Below are 19,759 nucleotides of genomic sequence, written 5' to 3'. Positions count from 1 at the left end.
AAAAAGATTACAAAGACGGGGGGAGGGGAGGGGGGGGGTGAACGGAGAACTTATTAGTGAGGATAGGGTGACAATGAGAACTATCTCCGCGGTAAAATTATATTTACATAAATTGATGAATGGGGTGGGAATGAAGACAAAAAGCTGTCCCTGTATCATTTTACAGTCCTCGGCAATCTAAAAATTATTTTCTTAGCTTTGAAAAAGCTAAAAAATACTTAAGTCCCAAGTTATTGGGGTACACCCAATAGGTTCGGCTCTTACCTTTTCCTGGATGATTCTCAAACTTTCTCCTCAAATAATTCTGAAATCCCTGACATTTATGAACTGCTGCCAAAATTTATCAAGGAAAATATATTGCTTCGAGATATTTAAACCAAAAACTAAATGTCTCTTAAGGGGGAATAGGAATAAAAATTACTTCAAATTTTTTTCTGTTAAAGTTGCAATTATATCTTAGTTTAAGTTCATTTCTCTTTTTCTGTTTTCGCACTAAACAACTTTTGACAATGAAATTGTGTTAAGAATAATCCTGGATTGGCATTAAAGGATCTTGAAAGTGATTGTGTGAAACTATTTAAAAATATCTTCAGCTTTTCCATTAATATAAAAGTCCCCTGAGGATACAACTCTCCCCCACCTTAAACAGGTAGCTACAAGAGAAATTTTATCTTTAGTAAATGTCACGTTAAGTTCAGTAATGTCTGCATTTTGATTTGTGTATTCAACAAGAAACGACGTTTATTTTGGGGTCTAAACAATCTTCTTGTAAGCATATGATTTCTTATCTTCTTCTATCAAAAAAATGTCACCGACAGTTATATTTGAAACTTCATTTTTAGTCAAAGGTTTTTAGAAGTCTTGATACATCTTTAATATCAATTCGACTGACTAGAAGTACTTGTATTTGCATCAGATTTAGAAAAATGTCATTTTTCAAAAATTTTTTATTGATAAAGTGTTTTTACAAAATCAGACTCTTAAATCTCTAAAGTCTCTCCTTCAATTTCTTTCTCATCATAGGCCTCAATTTGGTGTATAGTTGCGTCATTAAACTGTTCAAATTTTTTAATTTTTCAATCAGCGTATCCTGAAAACTAAACAGGTCTCTAGCTGCATCCTTAGTAAAATGATAAGTTTTAATGCAAGAAAAGGTTTTCTCAGAAAGTTTTTTAAACAGAGTTAATGTTAGCCGTGCGAAGTCTACGTTTATTTGCACGAGATATACAACATGCAAAAATATGCAAACAAGTTTATTCTCAATGATCTATAAATAAACGTATATAATAAAGATGTTAAAAGTATACAAAAAGGAGTCTAAAGGCATCAAATGGGTACTTAAGTTTTTGCCAAATAAACAACAAATAGGCAGATCAAATTGATAACAGAAATTGAAAAAATTATTGTTGAAAAGAAAATAAGGTTTAGATCAGCTTTTTTGAAAATAGCGACCAAAAAAAACAAAAAAAAAACAACTTAATCGACAGCAAAAAAAGTCTACAAGAAAGCAGTATAAAACCCGATGTCCACTGCTACCCAACTAAATCAGGCCTCAGTTCCTAAAGGGAATGTAAAATTTTAACATGTAACAAACTTTAGCACGTTTTAAATCTTTGTAATCATTTAAAACACAGCTTTAAAACTCAACTAGCAAGTTCAAAATGGCGGAGTCCTACGAAGGATCTTGAAAGTGATCCTGTTAGCTAAAGATTAAATATGAAACTAGGAAGAATGATAAAGAGGTAATAAAATCTTACAGAATATACTGTTTAATCTTATAGAACATGCGAGCTTAAGGTTCACAAATGCGCTTATATAAGTTATAGTACTCAAAGTTAATAGCTAACGGGTTTTCAACAAAATCCATAAAAAATAATATAGGCCAATTCTCCATTAGTTCTAAAGTGACACTTTAAATAAATATGTTCAAATTAAGTATAAATTCCTTTGTTTGTTAAAATATTTTTGCTAACTGATCCTGAATCTTTTAATTCGATAGCGAGTTGATTTAGAAAGGTCTTATAGGATCGAAGTCAGTTTTCTTAATGCATTTACTTATTCTCATGAAGATAATTGAGGTCTCTTGCTTGCCTGTTCCTCTCATAGATTTTTCCTTACAAAGTACTCCAGAAGACTAGACGATTCTTACAATTTCGGCAGTTATTGAATTTGAACAAACATTTTATACTTTTTTTGTCAAAGAATGATATCGCCGTTGTAATGAGGCTAGGTCAGGCCAGAATATGTACTAGCCATCAACATAATGGTCTTTGATAAAAAGAATCAATCGCTTCTTGATATACTTTTTTAGGTAGATAAATTGGTTGACTAGCAGATTGCTCAAATTATCATTTCCGTAAATTGCGTTGTGTGCAAAATGAAAGTAAGGCTCTTCAATAATAATACACAATTTTCCTTAAAGCATTAAATGCAGACAAAATCGGTTTCAATGGTTCCAACTCGCTTTAGTTTATATTTTTCCTTACACCAAGTGTCATTTGTCTTCGTTTTTAACATAAAATAACATGTGGCAACTAAAAATCTAGACAAAGTTTGTGTAAATATAAAAATACAATCGAAAAATTTCATGTAACTGCAATCATTTCTATTTTGTTGCAAATTTAATTCTTTAAATGTATCATTAAAAAAATGATTTATTCAGGAATAATTAAATGTATCATTAAAAAATGATTTATTCAGGAATAATTAAATGTATCATTACAAAAATGATTTATTCAGGAATAATTAAATGTATCATTACAAAAATGATTTATTCAGGAATAATTAAATGTATCATTATAAAAATGATTTATTCAGGAATAATTAAATGTATCATTAAAAAAATGATTTATTCAGTAATAATTAAAAATGAAAAAAGAAGCTTTTAGCGAAGACTCCCTAAGGAAACGAGTGTACGCATTTTTGGATTTGCATCCGGATGACAGCAAAAACTTTATTGTAAATCATTTTCGAATGGAGAACATACCAAAATCTACTATTTATAATATACTTAAAAGAAAGGGGAACAATATAGGACCAGAAAGAAAAATCGGAAGTGGTCGCAAAGCAATAAAGATGCCTGCAAAGGAGATAAAGCGCCTTAAAAAATCGATTGATCAAAAGGATGGTATTTCGCAGCGTGGTCTAGCAAAACGGTTTCATGTATCACAACCGTACATATGAAAAGTTATTCACCAAAAAACTAGCATTCGTTATCGTAAAAAAACTAAAACACCAAAAAGAACACTGGCTCAAAGAGTAGCTTGATTTTTTTGGAAAAAAATTTTTATTATTGACGATGAATCGTATTTTTATTTAAGCAATGCTAATATTTCTGGAAATACTGGATTTTACTCTTCTGACATAAATGCAGCATCAAATGATGTAAGCTTAAAAAGAAAAGACAAACTTGAGCCAAAATTACTTGTTAGGATTGCATTCTCTACAAAGAGAATCTCTCAGCAGTACATTGCTCCGTCAAGCCAAGCAGTCAATGAAGATGTTTATATTTCAAAATGTCTTCTTAGATTGGAGAAATTCATTGAAAAACATCATAAAAATGACAATATTATTTTTTTGCCTGATCTAGCTTCGCCGCATTATTCATATAAAGTACAAAGTTATCTTAAAGCAAAAATTATTTAATTTCTACCAAAAGAGCATAATCCTGCTAATGTGCCAGAATTACGTCCAATTGAAGATTTTTGGTCTAAACATAAGAGATTAGTGTAAAAAAAAAGCTGGAAAGCTGAAAACCGAGGCAAACTTAAAAAGCGGATAAAGTTTTCAATTAAAAGAATCAACATAGAACATTGTAAATATTTTGCAATAAGATCAATTTGCCAAAAAGAATTCGTAAATTCGCATTTTTATTGTTTCTTGTTTTAAACTCTTTTTTGGAAAAAATGTGTAATAGTTGTGCAATGTATCATATACACTGGTGTATCATATGTACTAATGTATCATATATAATATTTTAGAGATTTAAGTTTACAACAAAATAGGCAGATAATACAAATAAAAAAAACCTGTGTGAAAACGTTACTTTAATCTTCAAACCTTTTTTCGCATGAAAAAATCCAAATCCTAAACAAGAAGCAATCTCGAGAAACCAAACCTAAAACTAATGCTATAAAACTTTTATTTAGTCAGCTTGGTCTTTGAGTTATAGGAACTAAAACTTCTTTAAAATGTTACTTCAATAAACTATCTTCAAACGTTACTCCGGCTACGTTTGGTACAGCCACACCTTTATCTATTGAGCAAAGGAACTTAACATTACTTTTTTTTAGTTTCATTCAAAAGTTTAAAAATTTTGAAACAAAATTATAAACATATGATTGTAAGAAATAAAGCTGATCCGAATTAATACCGCTCTGTGAATACCCGAATCAATCTATAACTTAAAATTTAGGTTCGTTCCCATCATAAATATTAATGAGGTGAAATATTTTAAAAAAGCAAAAAAAAAAAAAAAAATGACTTCAATGCAAAAATGTTCGAATCTAATTCGAATTGGATTTTCAACTGGAATTGAGTTTTCAGGAAAATAAAAAAATTTTGTTTTAAAATAAAATTTTTCTTCAAAATTAATTTTTTGTGCCAAAAAATTTAACTTTGAACGGAAAGAAAAATTTATACCAGACTCCATCAATGTTAAAACTTCAGAATTTTTGGCGATATTTTTTCATAATTTGGCCTCACTTTCAAAACTACAATATCAAAAAAAAAAAAAAACTTTTAAAAAGCAAACTCAAAGATCTTTTAATTGAACTTTAAATTACAATGTGAGGGAAAATATTGAATGCAAATTCATTTCAATTGGTCAGACCCAGTTCTCTTGGATCATATATTTGACCAAAAACTTTTTTACTTTGCACGTAAATTTCTGAAGAATAATCCTCAATTTCTGATATTATAACATATCCAGATTGAATGTGTTGGCATTTAAAACTCTTGGTTAGAAACCAAGCAAAAAAAATTTTTTTTCAAACTTTGTCCACTCTGCGTCCCATTGTAAAAAGATAACTTGTCCCCCTCGCGTCTACAGCTAAATCCACTAATATTCTCCGCTCTAAAAAGGTCAGCATAGATTGGTTTCCCCCCAATCTATGCTGACCTTGATATATTACATTTATCAATTCAATACCATCTAAGTAACATCCCAGCGGGCACGGGTACGTTCATTGTACATACATTGTACGTCCGGACGGAACGTACAATTTTAGTTCAGTTTTGGTTCAGATTGGAAATACTGAATGACGTCCAAATTTGAACGTACAATGTATATTCAAATTGGACTTACAATTTCGGTCCAAATTGTACGTAAATTTTAAGCTCGATTTTGGTTCATAATGGATTTACTGAAAGACTTCCGAATTAGAACGTACAGTTTACGATCTTTTAGACATATGTCCAATAAGATCGTTTATTGTACGTTATCGTATATACGAAAAAAACAGATTTTGAGCCTATTTGGAACAAAAGTAACAAAGACAAATTAAACCATTCTTGTATTATATTTTATTTATTATATCTGTATTGTATTATATTTTGAGTAAAGAACCTTTATTTTTTAATTTTTCTTTTACTTGACTAATGTAAAATGACTCACACAAATAAAAATAAATAAAACAACTCATGTGGGATCATAAAGATTTATTATGGAAAAAGTCTTCCTCTAAAACAGCTTTACCACCACCACGACCACCACCATCTTTTCTGTCAGGAGCACGTTTCAGAACATTGCCAATTGAATGGTGCACTTCATTTATAGTGTACTTCGTCATAGAATCTAAAATATAAAATAATTACATACTAACTGATTATAAACAAGTAAAATTTTAAACGAAATTTTACTTTTCTTTAAGATGAGAACAAGTTAACTTGCCTAATTATATAAGACATCAAATATATCCAAAGGACCGAGCATATCTTTAAAATATATTTAAACTTTGTTAAATTGTTAATACTTTCTCAAAACTAAATAGACCATTTTTATTAATAAATACATTAAAAATGTGAAAATAATGTACCTGTAATTACTCTTATGTTTGTTTTCTTGAGGGCTTTCTTGTGTTTACCCTCCATGTTGTAACAAGCCATCAACTTGTTGGTCATATACCTATTTTATAAATTTTGTTTTAAGATAAAATTTCTTACTGCATTTGGATAATTTAAACTAAAAATGACCTGTTTTTTCACGTCATTTTATTTTTTAAAAATATGATAAAATATTGATATCAGTAAACTTTTTAAAGGCAAAAAAATAATTTTATATAACTAAGATTTTAAACAAGGTATTAACAACTAAGGTTTTAAAGAACAATATTTAACAAACTTACATTAAGAGGATGGCTTTGACATTTGCATGACAGGAACTGCCACCAACCATTGTTAATTGTTTTTTCTTAAATTAATATGATACATTATTATAATACACATTATTACATATTAGAAATTTTTCTTATTAAAGCATATACATACATACATACATACATACATACATACATACATACATACATACATACATACATACATACATACATACATACATACATACATAATCACTTACTAGAAGCTGATATTTTATTACATCAGAAAGTTCCTCATCAAACTTTTCAAATTCTTCTAAATTATCAAATTTCTTCACATGATATGAAGAATGCTCTGGTTCATAGTGTGCCCCAATCTTACACTGCTCTTCAAGAATTTGTGTGAGCAAATGAATTCCTTTATATTGGAACTCTGATAATAAACATTGAATTGTTCTAAAGACATTTATCATATTAATATTAATCACATAAACATCAAAAAAATTATCGGATTGAACCTTGAAATACTAAGGAAATACTAAAATTTTGGCTTTAATTGCATAACAGGAGAGTACCTTTTGCTATAAAAAAAAATTATTATGGAATTTGAACAATTCATGAGTGCTCGTCATAACAATATGTAATTTGATTAAATATTTTATGCTCCTTGCATTTTTATCTTTCCAGATATAATCTGAATTGTATTGCAAATTTGTGTAACAGCTGTGATGCTGTTGTGGCTAAGTTTTAATAGAAATTAAATAAGGTTGAATACAAAAAATTTAACAATAAAACAATAACAACTTAATGGCTTATTTTTATATAAATATTTACAATATGTCTTTTGTTTATTGGCTTTTTTTTTAAAACTAAAATTAAAAAAAAAAAAAAAATGAAAACAGGAAGAGGAAATCTAGACATTCAGTTCTAGAACTTGCACCTTTTAATGTATGGGAAGATACATTAAAAGGAGATTGAGACCTAACTCTGTTAAAAGTGGGCTTTTTAGGACATGTAGCTAAATAAATAAAAATATTCTCAATATATATAAATCTTTAATATATATATATATATATATATATATATATATATATATATATATATATATATATATATATATATATATATATATATATATATATATATATATATATATATATATACACTACAAATTTGAAAACAAAAAAAGTGCAAACAACATAAATCAATTAAACAATAGAGCATACGTATTATATTTATCTTTCGAGTTTTAGTCATGTTCTGATTTTCAACTTCTTTCTTATTTGAAGGTGCTTCAGATTCTTTTTGATTTCACTTGTGAAATCAAAAGCTTCACATACTGCTCTGTCATCTAAATTTTTTATTGATACATGTAATTGAATGTATGTGTGTGTGTGTGTGTGTGTGTGTATATATACATATATATACATATATATATATATATATATATAAATTTTATAGATAATTTACATATAAATGGGATCGAGAAAATATCAATATCACAATACTTACTATGACGACACTTTTCCTTAAGGAGCGGAAAGCAAAACCAATCACTCTGAGGTATTAGCCGCTGTTTACATGCTTTTAAAACATTAATACCTTTAGGCCATCGTACAAAACGCTTTTCATTTGGAGTTCCTTCAATCCACACTGAAGGGATTGTCAGCTCTTCTTCAACTGACCCTTCCAACCATACTGCTCTGCACCAAGACATACTTATTTTACTATAATAGAAGCTAAAGCGATTTTATATCATAATAAAAACAAATATAAAAGAGTTCTAGACATGGAAAGAAGTTTTTCTCCCAACTGTTTATATAAGTAAACAAATTTATAGATCTACATATCAAGTTCAGAAAAAAAATTAAATTAAATTCTTTCATTATTGTGCAGTAATGAAAATATTGATAAACCTCTTTTCTCATTCAAACAAACACATTTCCTTTGAAAATCTGCACAACTTAATGTTTTTTGAACAACTTTATTAAAATGTTTGGTGTGAAACAATGATATGTTAAACTGCATTGATGGAGCTGGAGTATCAAAGACGTTGTCTAAATATTTAGTAGCAATAACATTACATTGAAAGGTACCATTATTGTTCTTAGCCTTTACAAAAGCAATAGAAGAGTTATGGAGCAAAAAACAACTATCTTTTCTGTTAGCTGAAACTTTAGTTTCTAAAGTTTTTTTAGGTAATTTTCCAAAAAAATGTTGGTACTCAGATTGTCGCTTTCAAACTTTTTTAGAGAATTCCGTATGTTCCTTTTCATTCTTTGAAGAAAGTTTTCAAAAGGAAAACACGATATTCTGTTAAGAGAACATGAATGATTACGACAATCATCAACTAAGTGCAAAAGATTATGCACTGTAAATGTGTTGCCATATATATGTTTAGCTTCATTCACAAAATACTTTAGCAAATCACTTGCATAATCTAAATATGGAACACATAGATGGTCATCATCCTCTAATAATATGGTCATTGCAATACTTAGGACCAAAAAATGTTCATACAACTTCTTTGATACTATACCTCTTAATGCAACTGAACCAGTATATAACAAAAATTGTCTAAATTCTGTCTCTTTCCATCTATCCAAGGCATTTAAACTTCTAGGTTGCCGAGCAAACTCACTTGGTATACATCTATTATTACCAACCAATACTTGAGATACTTCTGAAATTTGAGCAGCAGATATTTTCCCACCTGGTCCTTTTTTCAGATAATTTAAGATGCGACGCATTACACCTAAACATACAAGATGCATGTAATCTAGTGTGAAAGAGTAAATGCAATCAATTCCTATTCCAATTAAAGGTGACATTGATCATTGATGACTATTGTGATATCCAAACTGTTCAAAAGTAATTTTATCTCTCAATTGAAAGTGTTCATCTTCATTAAATACCACTCTTTCTTCATGTGTTCCATGAATAATGCACCTTTCACAGGAATAATAACTGGAATGAGGGACTATACACTTTAAAAAGGCTCTGGAAGGTGCATCACAAACAAAAGATTTAATCTCTATGCTTAGCTGGTCTCCATTGAACATAATGCCAGTGTGTCTTAATTCATTCCATTCGTTAACAAAATCTAACAAATATTCATTAATATTATCTGGTTTATGATCACCATAAAAGATAGCAATAATAAATATATCAGAATTATCAAAGCATACAAGAATTGGCCAAATCTGCATACTTGATGATTTAAAAAGAGGAATTCCATCAATATTTATTGACAACTTGATATTACCAACAACATTTTTTTCACTTAGAACACTTTTAATTCCTTTATATATTCCATAATATGCATAATCCCCACCACGTTTTCTTTCTGTTGGTATTTTTCTTGGTGTTTTAAAAAGAGTCCTTGCATCTTTAGGAAGAGAAGAACCATTTTCACAAGAGATAGATAAAAGTTCATTAACAGATGAACAAGTCCAACAATTTCTAATTGCACATTGAGCAAGCTCATTATTTAATGATGACATTTCACCCTCATTAGAATCATTACTACTGTAACAATCTGTTTTGTTACTGTCAGATTCACTACTGTTCGGATAATAGTCATCAGTTAAGTAAGCATTATCACATAAAAAAATATTGTCTGACATACTTATACTCTCCAATAATTCATTGTTACTATTCTCTGAGCATAAGTCATCAAATGAAGATGAAACTGTTGTAGAACCAGGCGATGTTGATTTTTCTGTAAGGAGAGAAAAATCAATAACATGCTGTTCAACAACTGTCTCATCCTCATTTGGTGAATCTAAAAGTGCATTTACTTTTCTATTGATACCTTTCCATTTTTTTACATTGGATGCCATTTAAACAAAAACTGAATTTCAAATGTGAGTTATGCTGAATCTTAAAAAAAACACCACGTTATTTAGATAAGATGTCCGCTTTCAATTTTCATGTGAAAATACATAATAGTTGATAATGCTAAATTTTGTTTTTTTAGTAACATTCAGTATATATATATTTGAAGTTTAGTTGCTATTTTGGTACTACTATTTAAAAAAATTTGAAGGTTCATTTCTAGTCCGAGAACGGACGAACGACGTTTGGACGTACAATGTACATACATTGAATGTTCTTGTGCCCGCTGGGATGCAATAAATTTTGAAAAAAAAGGCATTTCTTTTTTACATTTCTAAAATTTATCTACAAATCCAACCAGGAGAGTAATTCTGGAATGTTGATAAAGTTTAAAAGAGATCTAAGACTATTTGGAGTTAATTAAATTTCCAAGCTCTTTAACATTATCTATAATAGTCCCAAATTTAATATATTTATTAAAGGGAATGGGGTCAGTATAGGCGTGGATGCATAGTAGAAGCAGCTTGTTTTTAACGTTTTTAATTAGCTAAAATGTCCGAAATATTAAAAGAATATTAAATTAATATACAACACTTGCAGCATTTTGCGGAAATTGTTATAACTTACGTCCAACTTATGAAAACATAACAAGGATAATAATTCTCTGTTTTGGCGATTATTTTCACTTTTTTTTTTTTTAAAATTTCTCTTTTTTAAATCCTTCTGTAATTAGATTTTTTTTACATTTAAATTCTCATTTTCAAATTCTTTCAGCAATTTTATTGAGACTACTTCATAACTGTCTTTAGTTTTTCCATCTAATTTTGCGTTAATGGTTTTCCTATGATCGTTTTGAAATAAACCAATTTCTTATTTAAATTATTAAAAAAAAAAACAACCAAGTTTGCATAGAAAACCAATCCACTACTATAAATAAAAAATTGTTATTAGCAGCATTTTGATGGTGACTTCCAAGCTTAGTAAAAATTTCCAGGTTGACAACTAGCCCTCGTCTCTCCAACAAAGTAGGCTAGATTTTGTTCACGGTATGATCAGCTAAAACAGAGGGCTTGTAACCGGGAGACTTTAAAAAGTAAAGTTTTGGAGTGGTTTTAATCTTTTAATATTTTTTATTCTATTTTTAAGATCGATGTTTCATAAAATCCGAAAAGTACTGCTGTAGCAAGCAATCCTTTCTTATATTGTTAATATTCAAGTTAAATTAAGACGTTTTCCAATAGAAATTATTATAAAAACTGTTTAATAAAAATAAAATTTCTTAAGGAAAAATTTCTTTGTTTCTTTCTTCATTAATATTACTTCTTCGCTGCAGAATAATTAACTGAACGCATTAAAATGATAGGGAATTGTTTAAAAAAGCGAGAAAAAGCTCCCTCAATATGGAAAAAATGTCAGAGCGCAAAATAAGCTGAAATTTATTTTTAGATTTTTAAAAAGTTTTACAGAAAAGGTAATGATAATAAAAAAAAAAAAACAAACGAAGATCTTGAATGTAAGTGCCTAAGTTTGTGTACGTAAAGCATCAAATGGGCTTTATAGGCAACTAACCAAAGAAGACACTAACTGAAGACACTAAAGTGATCAAACTACAATACGTTTTTAAACTGCAAAGATTTTTCATCAATAAAGTCATCGGAAGATTGTTTACTCTATAAATGAACATCATCATTTTTTATTTTTCTTGCAGCAAGTTGTCATTAAATCGTTGAGCTCTAAAACTTTCTTTAGGTAAAAATGCTAAAAGCACGAGGCATCATTATTGTACATAAGTGATAAAAAATATCATGGTTTTCACAAAGGCAGCCAGTCGCTTTTTCTTGGTTTACTTTTGTAATCCCTCAGCTTATTTGAAAATATTGCTGTATTGTAGGGCATATTACCGGTTTTTTAAAACCGGTTTTAAACCGGTTTTTTTACTTTAGAAGAAAAATCCTAATTGGTTTTTTTGTGGCGGTTTTTGCGGTTTTTTTTAATTATTATAATGAAAAATTTAAATGTTTCCGCTGTACTTTTATTAGAATAAATAGTTAGCTATAAATTTTAATTTGATTTTGACAATCCTTTGGTTTCTATTTATGTTATACTTTGTGGTGTTGCATTGAAGTATGATTTGAAGTCAATAACATTTTTCCAAAGTGATTTAAAAATGTCCTTCACGGAAGAAATAAAGGTTCCCCCGTTTGGAGGCACTTTTTACACTGCAAAGATGTGGAGCAGGCCAAGTGCAAGAAATGTGACAGAGATGAAGAGCAAAGGAGGATCTACTTGTGAATTAAGAGCTCTTTTGAAGACAAAGCATGAGATGACTTGTCAACAATTAAGATCTCAGCGGAAAAAAAGAAAATACTCCCTAAAATTGACAACTTCTTTAAAGTAGAAAAAGATTTCCTTTTAGTGGTTTTCCCAGAGCTAGTAGCTTGCAATGGAATTCCAGTTTGAGTCCTATCAAAAAGTCAGCGATGCTTCGGGAGCTCAGAGATACAAGGTTCAAGCTGATACCAATCCAATTTGAGCTATTATAATGAAGCAAGAAGTAGAAATCAAAACTATCCTCAAGAAACAATATCAGGATCTAAGAAATTTGAATCATCGTTTTAGCTTAACTCTAGATGAATAAACTTCTATGCGAAATTTACGTTACATGAATATCAACGTTCATGTTGAGGATCGTCATTAAAATCTTTGCTTGGTAAGAATCTTTGGATCCAAGCCAGCCGAAAAAGCAGTAGCTATCGAGAAGAAAAAGCTTGATGAGTTTGGAATTGATCTTTATTTGGATGTTGTGGCTACAACCACTGACGGAGCTTCAGTGATGGTAAAATTTGGCAAATCCATTCTTCAAATTTACTAACTATGTTTTGCACATGGCATGCATTTGGGTGTTTATGAAGTCCTTTGTAAAGATTTGGAACTAATTGCAGATGACTTAACGATTGGTGATGACGCTATATCTGATGACGAAATAAGTGATGATGATGATAGTTATAATAATGATGGGTCTTTACAGTAAGTATGATTTGCAGGGTCAATTAAACATAACATTGTATTTCTTATCCTAATCCTAATTAAAGTATTCAGGTAAACGATGAAGATGTCTAACTTCTTGAGGTTCGACAAAACATTCCAAATCTTATTTCCAAAGTGAGGAACTGTATTTGACTGTTTCGTAAAAATCCAGTTAAAAATGATGATGTACTGCAGAAACACGGAAAAACTGAATTTATAAGAAAATATATGCTAACGCTTGATTCCAAAACAAAATGGAACAGCTTAGTAGACATGATAAAACGCTTTGTTAAACTTAAGAAGTCAATCAAAATGTCTTTGATTGAATTATCAAGTGATATTCACTTCTCTGATGAAGAATTCACTGAGTTATAAGAATTAATTGCTGTCCTGGAACCTGTGACGATTAGAACTGATGCCCTTTGCAGTAGTAACCAGACTAGTCTATGGATAGACTTACAACACAGACATAGACAATTCTGTATGTTGTAATGGACACAACAAATGTTTAATTTTTTGTCCTTGTTGTGTCTATCAAATTTTTGATGGTGTCCTAAGATTGCTCAGTTAAAAAATAATTTTCACTTCATAAGTCTACAAAGCATAATTTTTTGTCTATTTGGTGTCTATGATTTTGTCTAAATTTACTTGATTTCATAAAACCAGAAATATTGATTTTTGCCAATAAAATCTAAATTACCCAAAAAATCCCTTAGAAACAAAAAAGAAAATATACGATACATTATATTTGAATTTTATTTCATGGTAAAAATGACTTTTATGGTGACAAATTTAAAGTGGTGACAAATTTTAGGACGGAATATGACAATAATGTTTACACAAATAGTTGATTTTCCAATTTAGATCCAATCATAGTCAGATTCACAGTCAGGATAGAATGTTAAGAAAATCAGGATTAATTAGATTCTTTTCCTGCAGGCCTGCCAAGGGCTTCCTGTGAATAAGTCCCTCCAGACCAGGTGTTGCTTCAAAAAATGAAGGAGATTCAGCTTCTTCATCTGAGGTTTCATCCTTCTCATTCATGTCACTTTTACTAAAGTACCATTTTTCCACATAGGGGACCAGAGTTGAGAAGTTAGTTTTCACAAAAATGCATTTGCTGGCAAGATCAGGAGACAAATTGTACCTTTCGTCTGTAATAACTTGCCCTGCTTGAGAGAAGGCTCTTTCAGATGAAGCTGAAGACACTGGCATGCCTAAATACCCCCTTAGGAGCTCTGTTAACAAAGGTAGTTTTGGGGCATTGATCATCCACCACTTCAGAGGTGGAACTGAAGAATCAGGCCTAGGCATGGAGAGGAAAGTGTTGAATTGTTCTTGTAGTGGAGGAATACCACTGGAATGACGATCCTGCACAAATCCATCTAGATTATTTATCTCATTGATCATTAAGTCATATGCAGCCATCATACCATCCCTTGGCTCTGGTTGTGAAACTGGTGAAGGTGGTTCGGCAAGCAGGCTCTCAGACGAGTCAGTATCCATTGATTGTGATTGAAATTGAGCTGTAGTTTTGTGGCTTGACACCAAGGTTCGAACTACATTGTGAATCTCTGGTCCAAGCAGATCACCCTTGAAGTATGGGTGCAGTAAATTTCCAACAGCCATAGGGAAAATTCCAACCCCTCTTTGAGGAAATTTTTCATGCAGGTTTTTTAGAAACTCAGTAAAGAAAGCTTTAGCAGTGTTGCTGCTTTGTAATGAGGTGCACATCTTCTCAGCACATGCAAACAGACAGAAAACTCTGACCAAAGCTTGGTCCATCCTAGGCTCACGGTCATTTGAAAACCATTCACTGAGTTGTTTTACTTCTGTTAAGAATGGTAGGAGCTCCTCAAACAAATCCATTTCCTCAAGGCTGGGGACAATTTTTCCAAAGTCTTTGTTTTCAGAGCTGAGCTTCAGTAAAGGAACTCTCATCCTTATAATAGCATCAAGAATTTTCTGGTGACCATTCCACCGAGTTAGGCTGAGAGTTGGAATTTTAATGGCTCTTACATCACTTAGCCTGCAAGCTCTTCTCAGCTTTTTGTTTTTCTTTCCTGATTGATGCATGTGTAATGCCAAATTTCTGGCTTTGTGAAAAGCTTTTTCCAAAACAGGATCTTTAACAATAGATTTCCTCAGGCATGTGTTGAGCTTGTGATCCAAACATTGCATACAGCCATCTTCAAGAGACTCCACATATTTGCTTTTCCTTAGGCCAACTGCCATATTACTTGCTTGATCAACAACAGCAGTTATTGTGATATCTTGTAGTTCTTTGTGTTTTTCAATGATAGCATCAACTGTTGTGGCAATATTGTCACCAGTATGGTCCTCAGGAAAAAGTTTCACTTCATAAACTATCTTGTTCAATCTGTAATATAAAATAAACATTGATATAAAAATTATTTAAGGACCAATATAACCAGCAATAACTCAGTAAGAACGAATTTTGCGGACCAAAAACAAAAAAAAGTAAAAACTCGGACATAACTACAAGATGAATTCTATTTAGTGAGCAATACTGGCTCTGGTGCGAGCGCATCCGAGTTCGAGTCCCAGTCCATCCAAACTCGACCATTCATTAAAAACTAACAAAACAAAAATGCTTTTCAACTTACTTGAAGTTTTTGTCCATGTAATGCAAGGTTACACCAAGATAGGAATCTGTTGTCACTGAGGACCAATGATCCATAGTCAAGGTGGCCATTTTGCAATCTTTCAGGTCTGTTTCCAGTTTTTTTTGTAATGCATTTTCAAGTGTCAGGTAAAGCAAGGGGACTTTATATGTTGCAAAGGTTGTAGAGTGCTTCAAATTTGCTTTTGGTGCTAAGTACGTCATCACCCTTTTATAGGCAGGAGTGTCCACAGCTCCAAAGGGATAGCCATCACAAACAAGCCATACTGTGATTTCCATGTCAAACTCCAACTGTTTTGCACTTTTAACAGGATATTTAGACACTTGCTTCAAATCAGTTTTAAGCGAAGTAATCAGGGCTTCTCTGGCTGCCTTTTCATCTTTTCTCTCTTTGAATTTCCCAATCAGATCAAGATATTTATTATTATGTTTGGATTTCAGATGATTTTTGATGTTGGTAGTATTGCAGCTCTTAATTTTAACACTTTTTTCACAGAGCAGGCACTGTGGGTCATTCCCTTAAAGAAAAATCATAAAAATATTTTAGATTTGTGTGGCAGGTATAAGTTAGTAAAGCTAATACTTTTGTAGTGGTGTAAAGTTTGCACATTTAGGGATACGAATCCTCTTTAAAAATACAACTCTTCAATAATAGCCTGCGTTTGGCACTTTGATAAGCTAAATATCATTTTGGTCTTTCATTACCGTATTATTTGAAGATTGTTATGTAGTAAATTTATAATATTAAAAAAATATTGAAATGACATCAAAACTCCAAATGACGATCATTGCCCATGATTAATTATTGTTTAAAACTTGCGTACATATTCATCAATAAAATGAAAGTAAAAAACATTTTTCTTTTTCACTATTGTTTTATTCACAAACCTAAATAAATTTTAACACCTATTGGAATCTTCTACTTACTAATCCACATTTTATAAAGGACAACTCCTTGATCACATATTTTTAAAATAATTTTATTGAAGGTGATAAAGATTTTAGTGACTAAGGAAAATTTTTTAAATGATAAACTTACCTTCAACTTTTTTGAAGTAATCCCAAACTGGAGAGGGCATTTTAAAAATAAATTTTCACGCACATTCACTGAGAATTGAAAAACAACTGAACTGAGTAATTAATGAACTTCAATTGAGCACAAAATAGTCCATTTTGAGGTTTTTAAATAGACATTAACTTTTTAATCAACAGCACACGCTGGACAAAAAATTAAAAAATGAACTTCTGTTAGAAAAGTTGTATTTTTAATTTTGTGCTCGTTTTCAGTTTTTGAAACGATGCTGCAGTGAAAATTTAATTACTCGTTATAAGTCCAAATTATATATGAAATAGATCTTCTATACCTCATTAAAAAATCGAGATTGTTCATTTAGTGTCCGTTTTTATAATGATTGTCTAGAAAGACAAACGTTTTTTATAGACAATTCATTTTTGATAGTTGTAATTAAAATTGTTGCAATTAGTGCTTTGTCGAAGTCTATTTTTGTCCTTTTATAATAAGGCCATTAGAGATTGTCTGGTTGCTACTTTGCAGACGGCATTTAATCTTGGTAAGTGCAGATGAAGTAACAAAATTCATTTATCAGCAATTCAATATGCAAACATCCTCTTTCAGCGAAGAGCTTTTAGCATCATTTATTAAGCCTATGAAGTAGAGAAGAAATATGGAAGTCATGGCTTTATTGTTATATTTAAATAATCTTGATGATAGAAAACGAATGTTCTGATGTATTTGGAATTCCACAAGTAAAGCGACCTTATCTGGCCAAAATAGGTGCTTATATTTTTTGCCGATTGTTTGAAAAAAATTGCAATTCTGAAGAGAACAATCAAGATTTACCCCATAATGAAATTTAGATATGTTACTTAATGCTTTAAAAGGTTAATGTGTCATCAGCATAAAAGCAGAACGTTTTTTAAGCAAGTGGTTTGTTTGTTATTAAGCTTAGGACCAGGTTAAATAATGATACTCTTGATATATTTTGTATGATGAAAGCATATTATTTGTTAAAAAGAGGCAAAAAGTATCAGTTTCTTTTGCTAATACAGAATTGAGATAATCACTGTTAAATCAATATAAATAAAGCGCTGTTTGCTTGCGTTTTAAGCCCAAAATTAAATACAAAAAAACCGGTTTTTACCGGGTTTATTTCTCAAAAACCGCGGCTTTACCGTAACCGGTTTTTTGAAATATAAACTAATCAATATGCCCTACTGTACTTGTTTTAAAATGATTTTTTTTTAAGTATTTTAAAAATGCTTTTAAAAATGTTGTTAAGGACACAAACTTGTTTACCAACTTTTTAAAATTCTTTTTTGCAAACAATGAAAAGAAAGTCTAAAAAACGTTGGTAAACAAGTTTTTTTTATGAAAATTAAAAAAATAACTTTCACGCTGATTAAAGATGATCTTGCATTTGTTTGTGATTTTTAGTTTCCAGCAAATAGTAATGGTAGATGTTTGAAGTTCTGAGAAAATGAATTTTAATCTTTCGGTTCTTTATCGTTCTCTGACTTACGGGAAATCATACATTTTGGATAAAATATGAGTATTTAAATGACGTCACGGCGTGTGAATCTTATGTAAAATTAAATTACGAAGTTCACCCATAATCTTTTTCAAGACACTTAAACTTTTTTTTAATTATACTTTTATCAATTGTAGAGTTTTCAAATGGTTTGAACGACTGCAAACTAAATGTTGATCTCGTATTGATCGATAGCACTTTGCAAGGGTGTTTTAGTTTTTCAATTTAAAACCTTATGTTGTGGAGAAATTCTGTTTACATCACCATTTCTTTTGAAATAGTAATCTCTTAATGCCAGATGAATAAATTTTTTTTGCTTTTGACACCACCTACTATATTTAAACCTTAAAAATTTTTATTTTTAACCTGGGCTTAAAAATAAAATTTACTATTTTTTTTCTCAAGACGAAGTTAAATAAATGTTGCCAAACTAAAAACCAGCAATATGAATTTAGATTCAGAAAACAATTTCTTTTTTTTCCCTCGAGTCAATATAGTGTAAGTTTACAAATAAAACTTTAAAAATTTTGAAAATTAATCTAAATTGAGCGCCCTCATAAAAACTTTTATCTTAAAACTTGAAATCCAATTACGTAATTTCACAAATTCTCCGAGCGCTAGTCTCCTTCTTCTCGAATCGGTTCAAATAGAGAAACATCTTTCGCTTAGATGTTAATAGCGCACATTTATTAGTTGACGTGTTATTTGGATTCAAAAAAGAGCAGAAATGGCATTGCGGTATTTCATTATATTCACTGTTTGGATACTTCATAAGTCGTTTTTGCTGTGCACAAGTCTAAATGATGACACTGCTCTGCACGAAGTACACAACTCTCCAGATTGCAAGACACTTCTGCAAAGAATCCCTGTAGAAAAAAAGAACTGTCAAACTGTTTACGTGAAATCCAGTTTCTGTGTTGGATACTGTTCTTCTATAACTTCCACTTACAGTGACGTTGTTGTTTTTCATACCCAATGCACTGTATGTAAACCCTTGGCCTTGAAAGTAAAAGAGGTGAAGCAACAATGTAAATTTGGGCAAAAAGATCCGCTACAAAAAAGACCGTATTGTTTCTAATTGTTCATGTGTTAAGGTTCCTTGCGGCATAACAGGTGCTCATTTTACTGGCTCAAACACGAGTGAAACAGTATTTTGACACATTGGGCAAATTGTTCCTCAAACTGCATTATTTGGACTTTATTTTGTAAACATCTGCTGCATTTTTTTTACGATCCTGCATTTCTGTATTGTATACTTTTGAAAAAGTTTTTTTCTTTGTCATTTGAAAACTCCGTTCAAAATGAGCATAAAATAAACAACCTTGTAAAAAAGACATGAGAATATTTTCAGAGAGAAAATGAAAGTCTGATAAACAATAAAATTAAGA

At 30.5% G+C, this 19,759-nt stretch overlaps 2 protein-coding genes and 1 pseudogene across 3 annotated transcripts; all 3 read right to left on the bottom strand.

Moving 5' to 3' along the window:
- Window positions 1-5,523: 5,523 nt before the first annotated feature.
- Window positions 5,524-8,165, bottom strand: LOC149880471 (uncharacterized; annotated as a pseudogene). Its single transcript, XR_016446221.1, has 6 exons — window positions 7,827-8,165; window positions 7,541-7,665; window positions 6,575-6,747; window positions 6,345-6,409; window positions 6,036-6,124; window positions 5,524-5,794 (listed from the first exon to the last, which is right to left on the bottom strand). The product of XR_016446221.1 is annotated as an uncharacterized LOC149880471 (transcript).
- Window positions 8,096-10,257, bottom strand: LOC149880470 (uncharacterized). The gene has a single exon (XM_090070453.1). The coding sequence runs from the start codon at window positions 10,154-10,156 to the stop codon at window positions 9,149-9,151; it is 1,008 nt and encodes a 335-aa protein (XP_089926579.1). The 5' UTR covers window positions 10,157-10,257; the 3' UTR covers window positions 8,096-9,148.
- A 3,809-nt stretch (window positions 10,258-14,066) lies between these two features.
- LOC149880469 (E3 SUMO-protein ligase ZBED1-like) lies at window positions 14,067-16,901 on the bottom strand. The gene is made up of 3 exons (XM_090070060.1): window positions 16,862-16,901; window positions 15,806-16,340; window positions 14,067-15,558 (listed from the first exon to the last, which is right to left on the bottom strand). The coding sequence occupies exons 1-3, from the start codon at window positions 16,899-16,901 to the stop codon at window positions 14,067-14,069; spliced, it is 2,067 nt and encodes a 688-aa protein (XP_089926186.1).
- Between the last annotated feature and the right edge of the window lie 2,858 nt (window positions 16,902-19,759).

The sequence above is a fragment of the Hydra viridissima genome, unplaced genomic scaffold (assembly GCF_058129835.1).
Source record: "Hydra viridissima isolate aposymbiotic clone 2 unplaced genomic scaffold, HvirCarnegie_v1 scaffold_13, whole genome shotgun sequence".
In the NCBI taxonomy this organism is placed as follows: Eukaryota; Metazoa; Cnidaria; class Hydrozoa; order Anthoathecata; family Hydridae; genus Hydra; species Hydra viridissima.
This window is presented reverse-complemented; position numbering and strand designations above follow the sequence as displayed.

Excerpts from the sequence above, each read along its gene's own strand:
- LOC149880470 (XM_090070453.1), bottom strand. The coding sequence starts at position 10,156 with ATGGCATCCAATGTAAAAAAATGGAAAGGTATCAATAGAAAAGTAAAT.
- LOC149880469 (XM_090070060.1), bottom strand. The coding sequence starts at position 16,901 with ATGCCCTCTCCAGTTTGGGATTACTTCAAAAAAGTTGAAG. Across the intron at positions 16,341-16,861 it reads TTACTTCAAAAAAGTTGAAG|GGAATGACCCACAGTGCCTG; the intron begins GTAAGTTTATCA and ends TTTTTCTTTAAG. Across the intron at positions 15,559-15,805 it reads TACATGGACAAAAACTTCAA|ATTGAACAAGATAGTTTATG; the intron begins GTAAGTTGAAAA and ends TTTATATTACAG.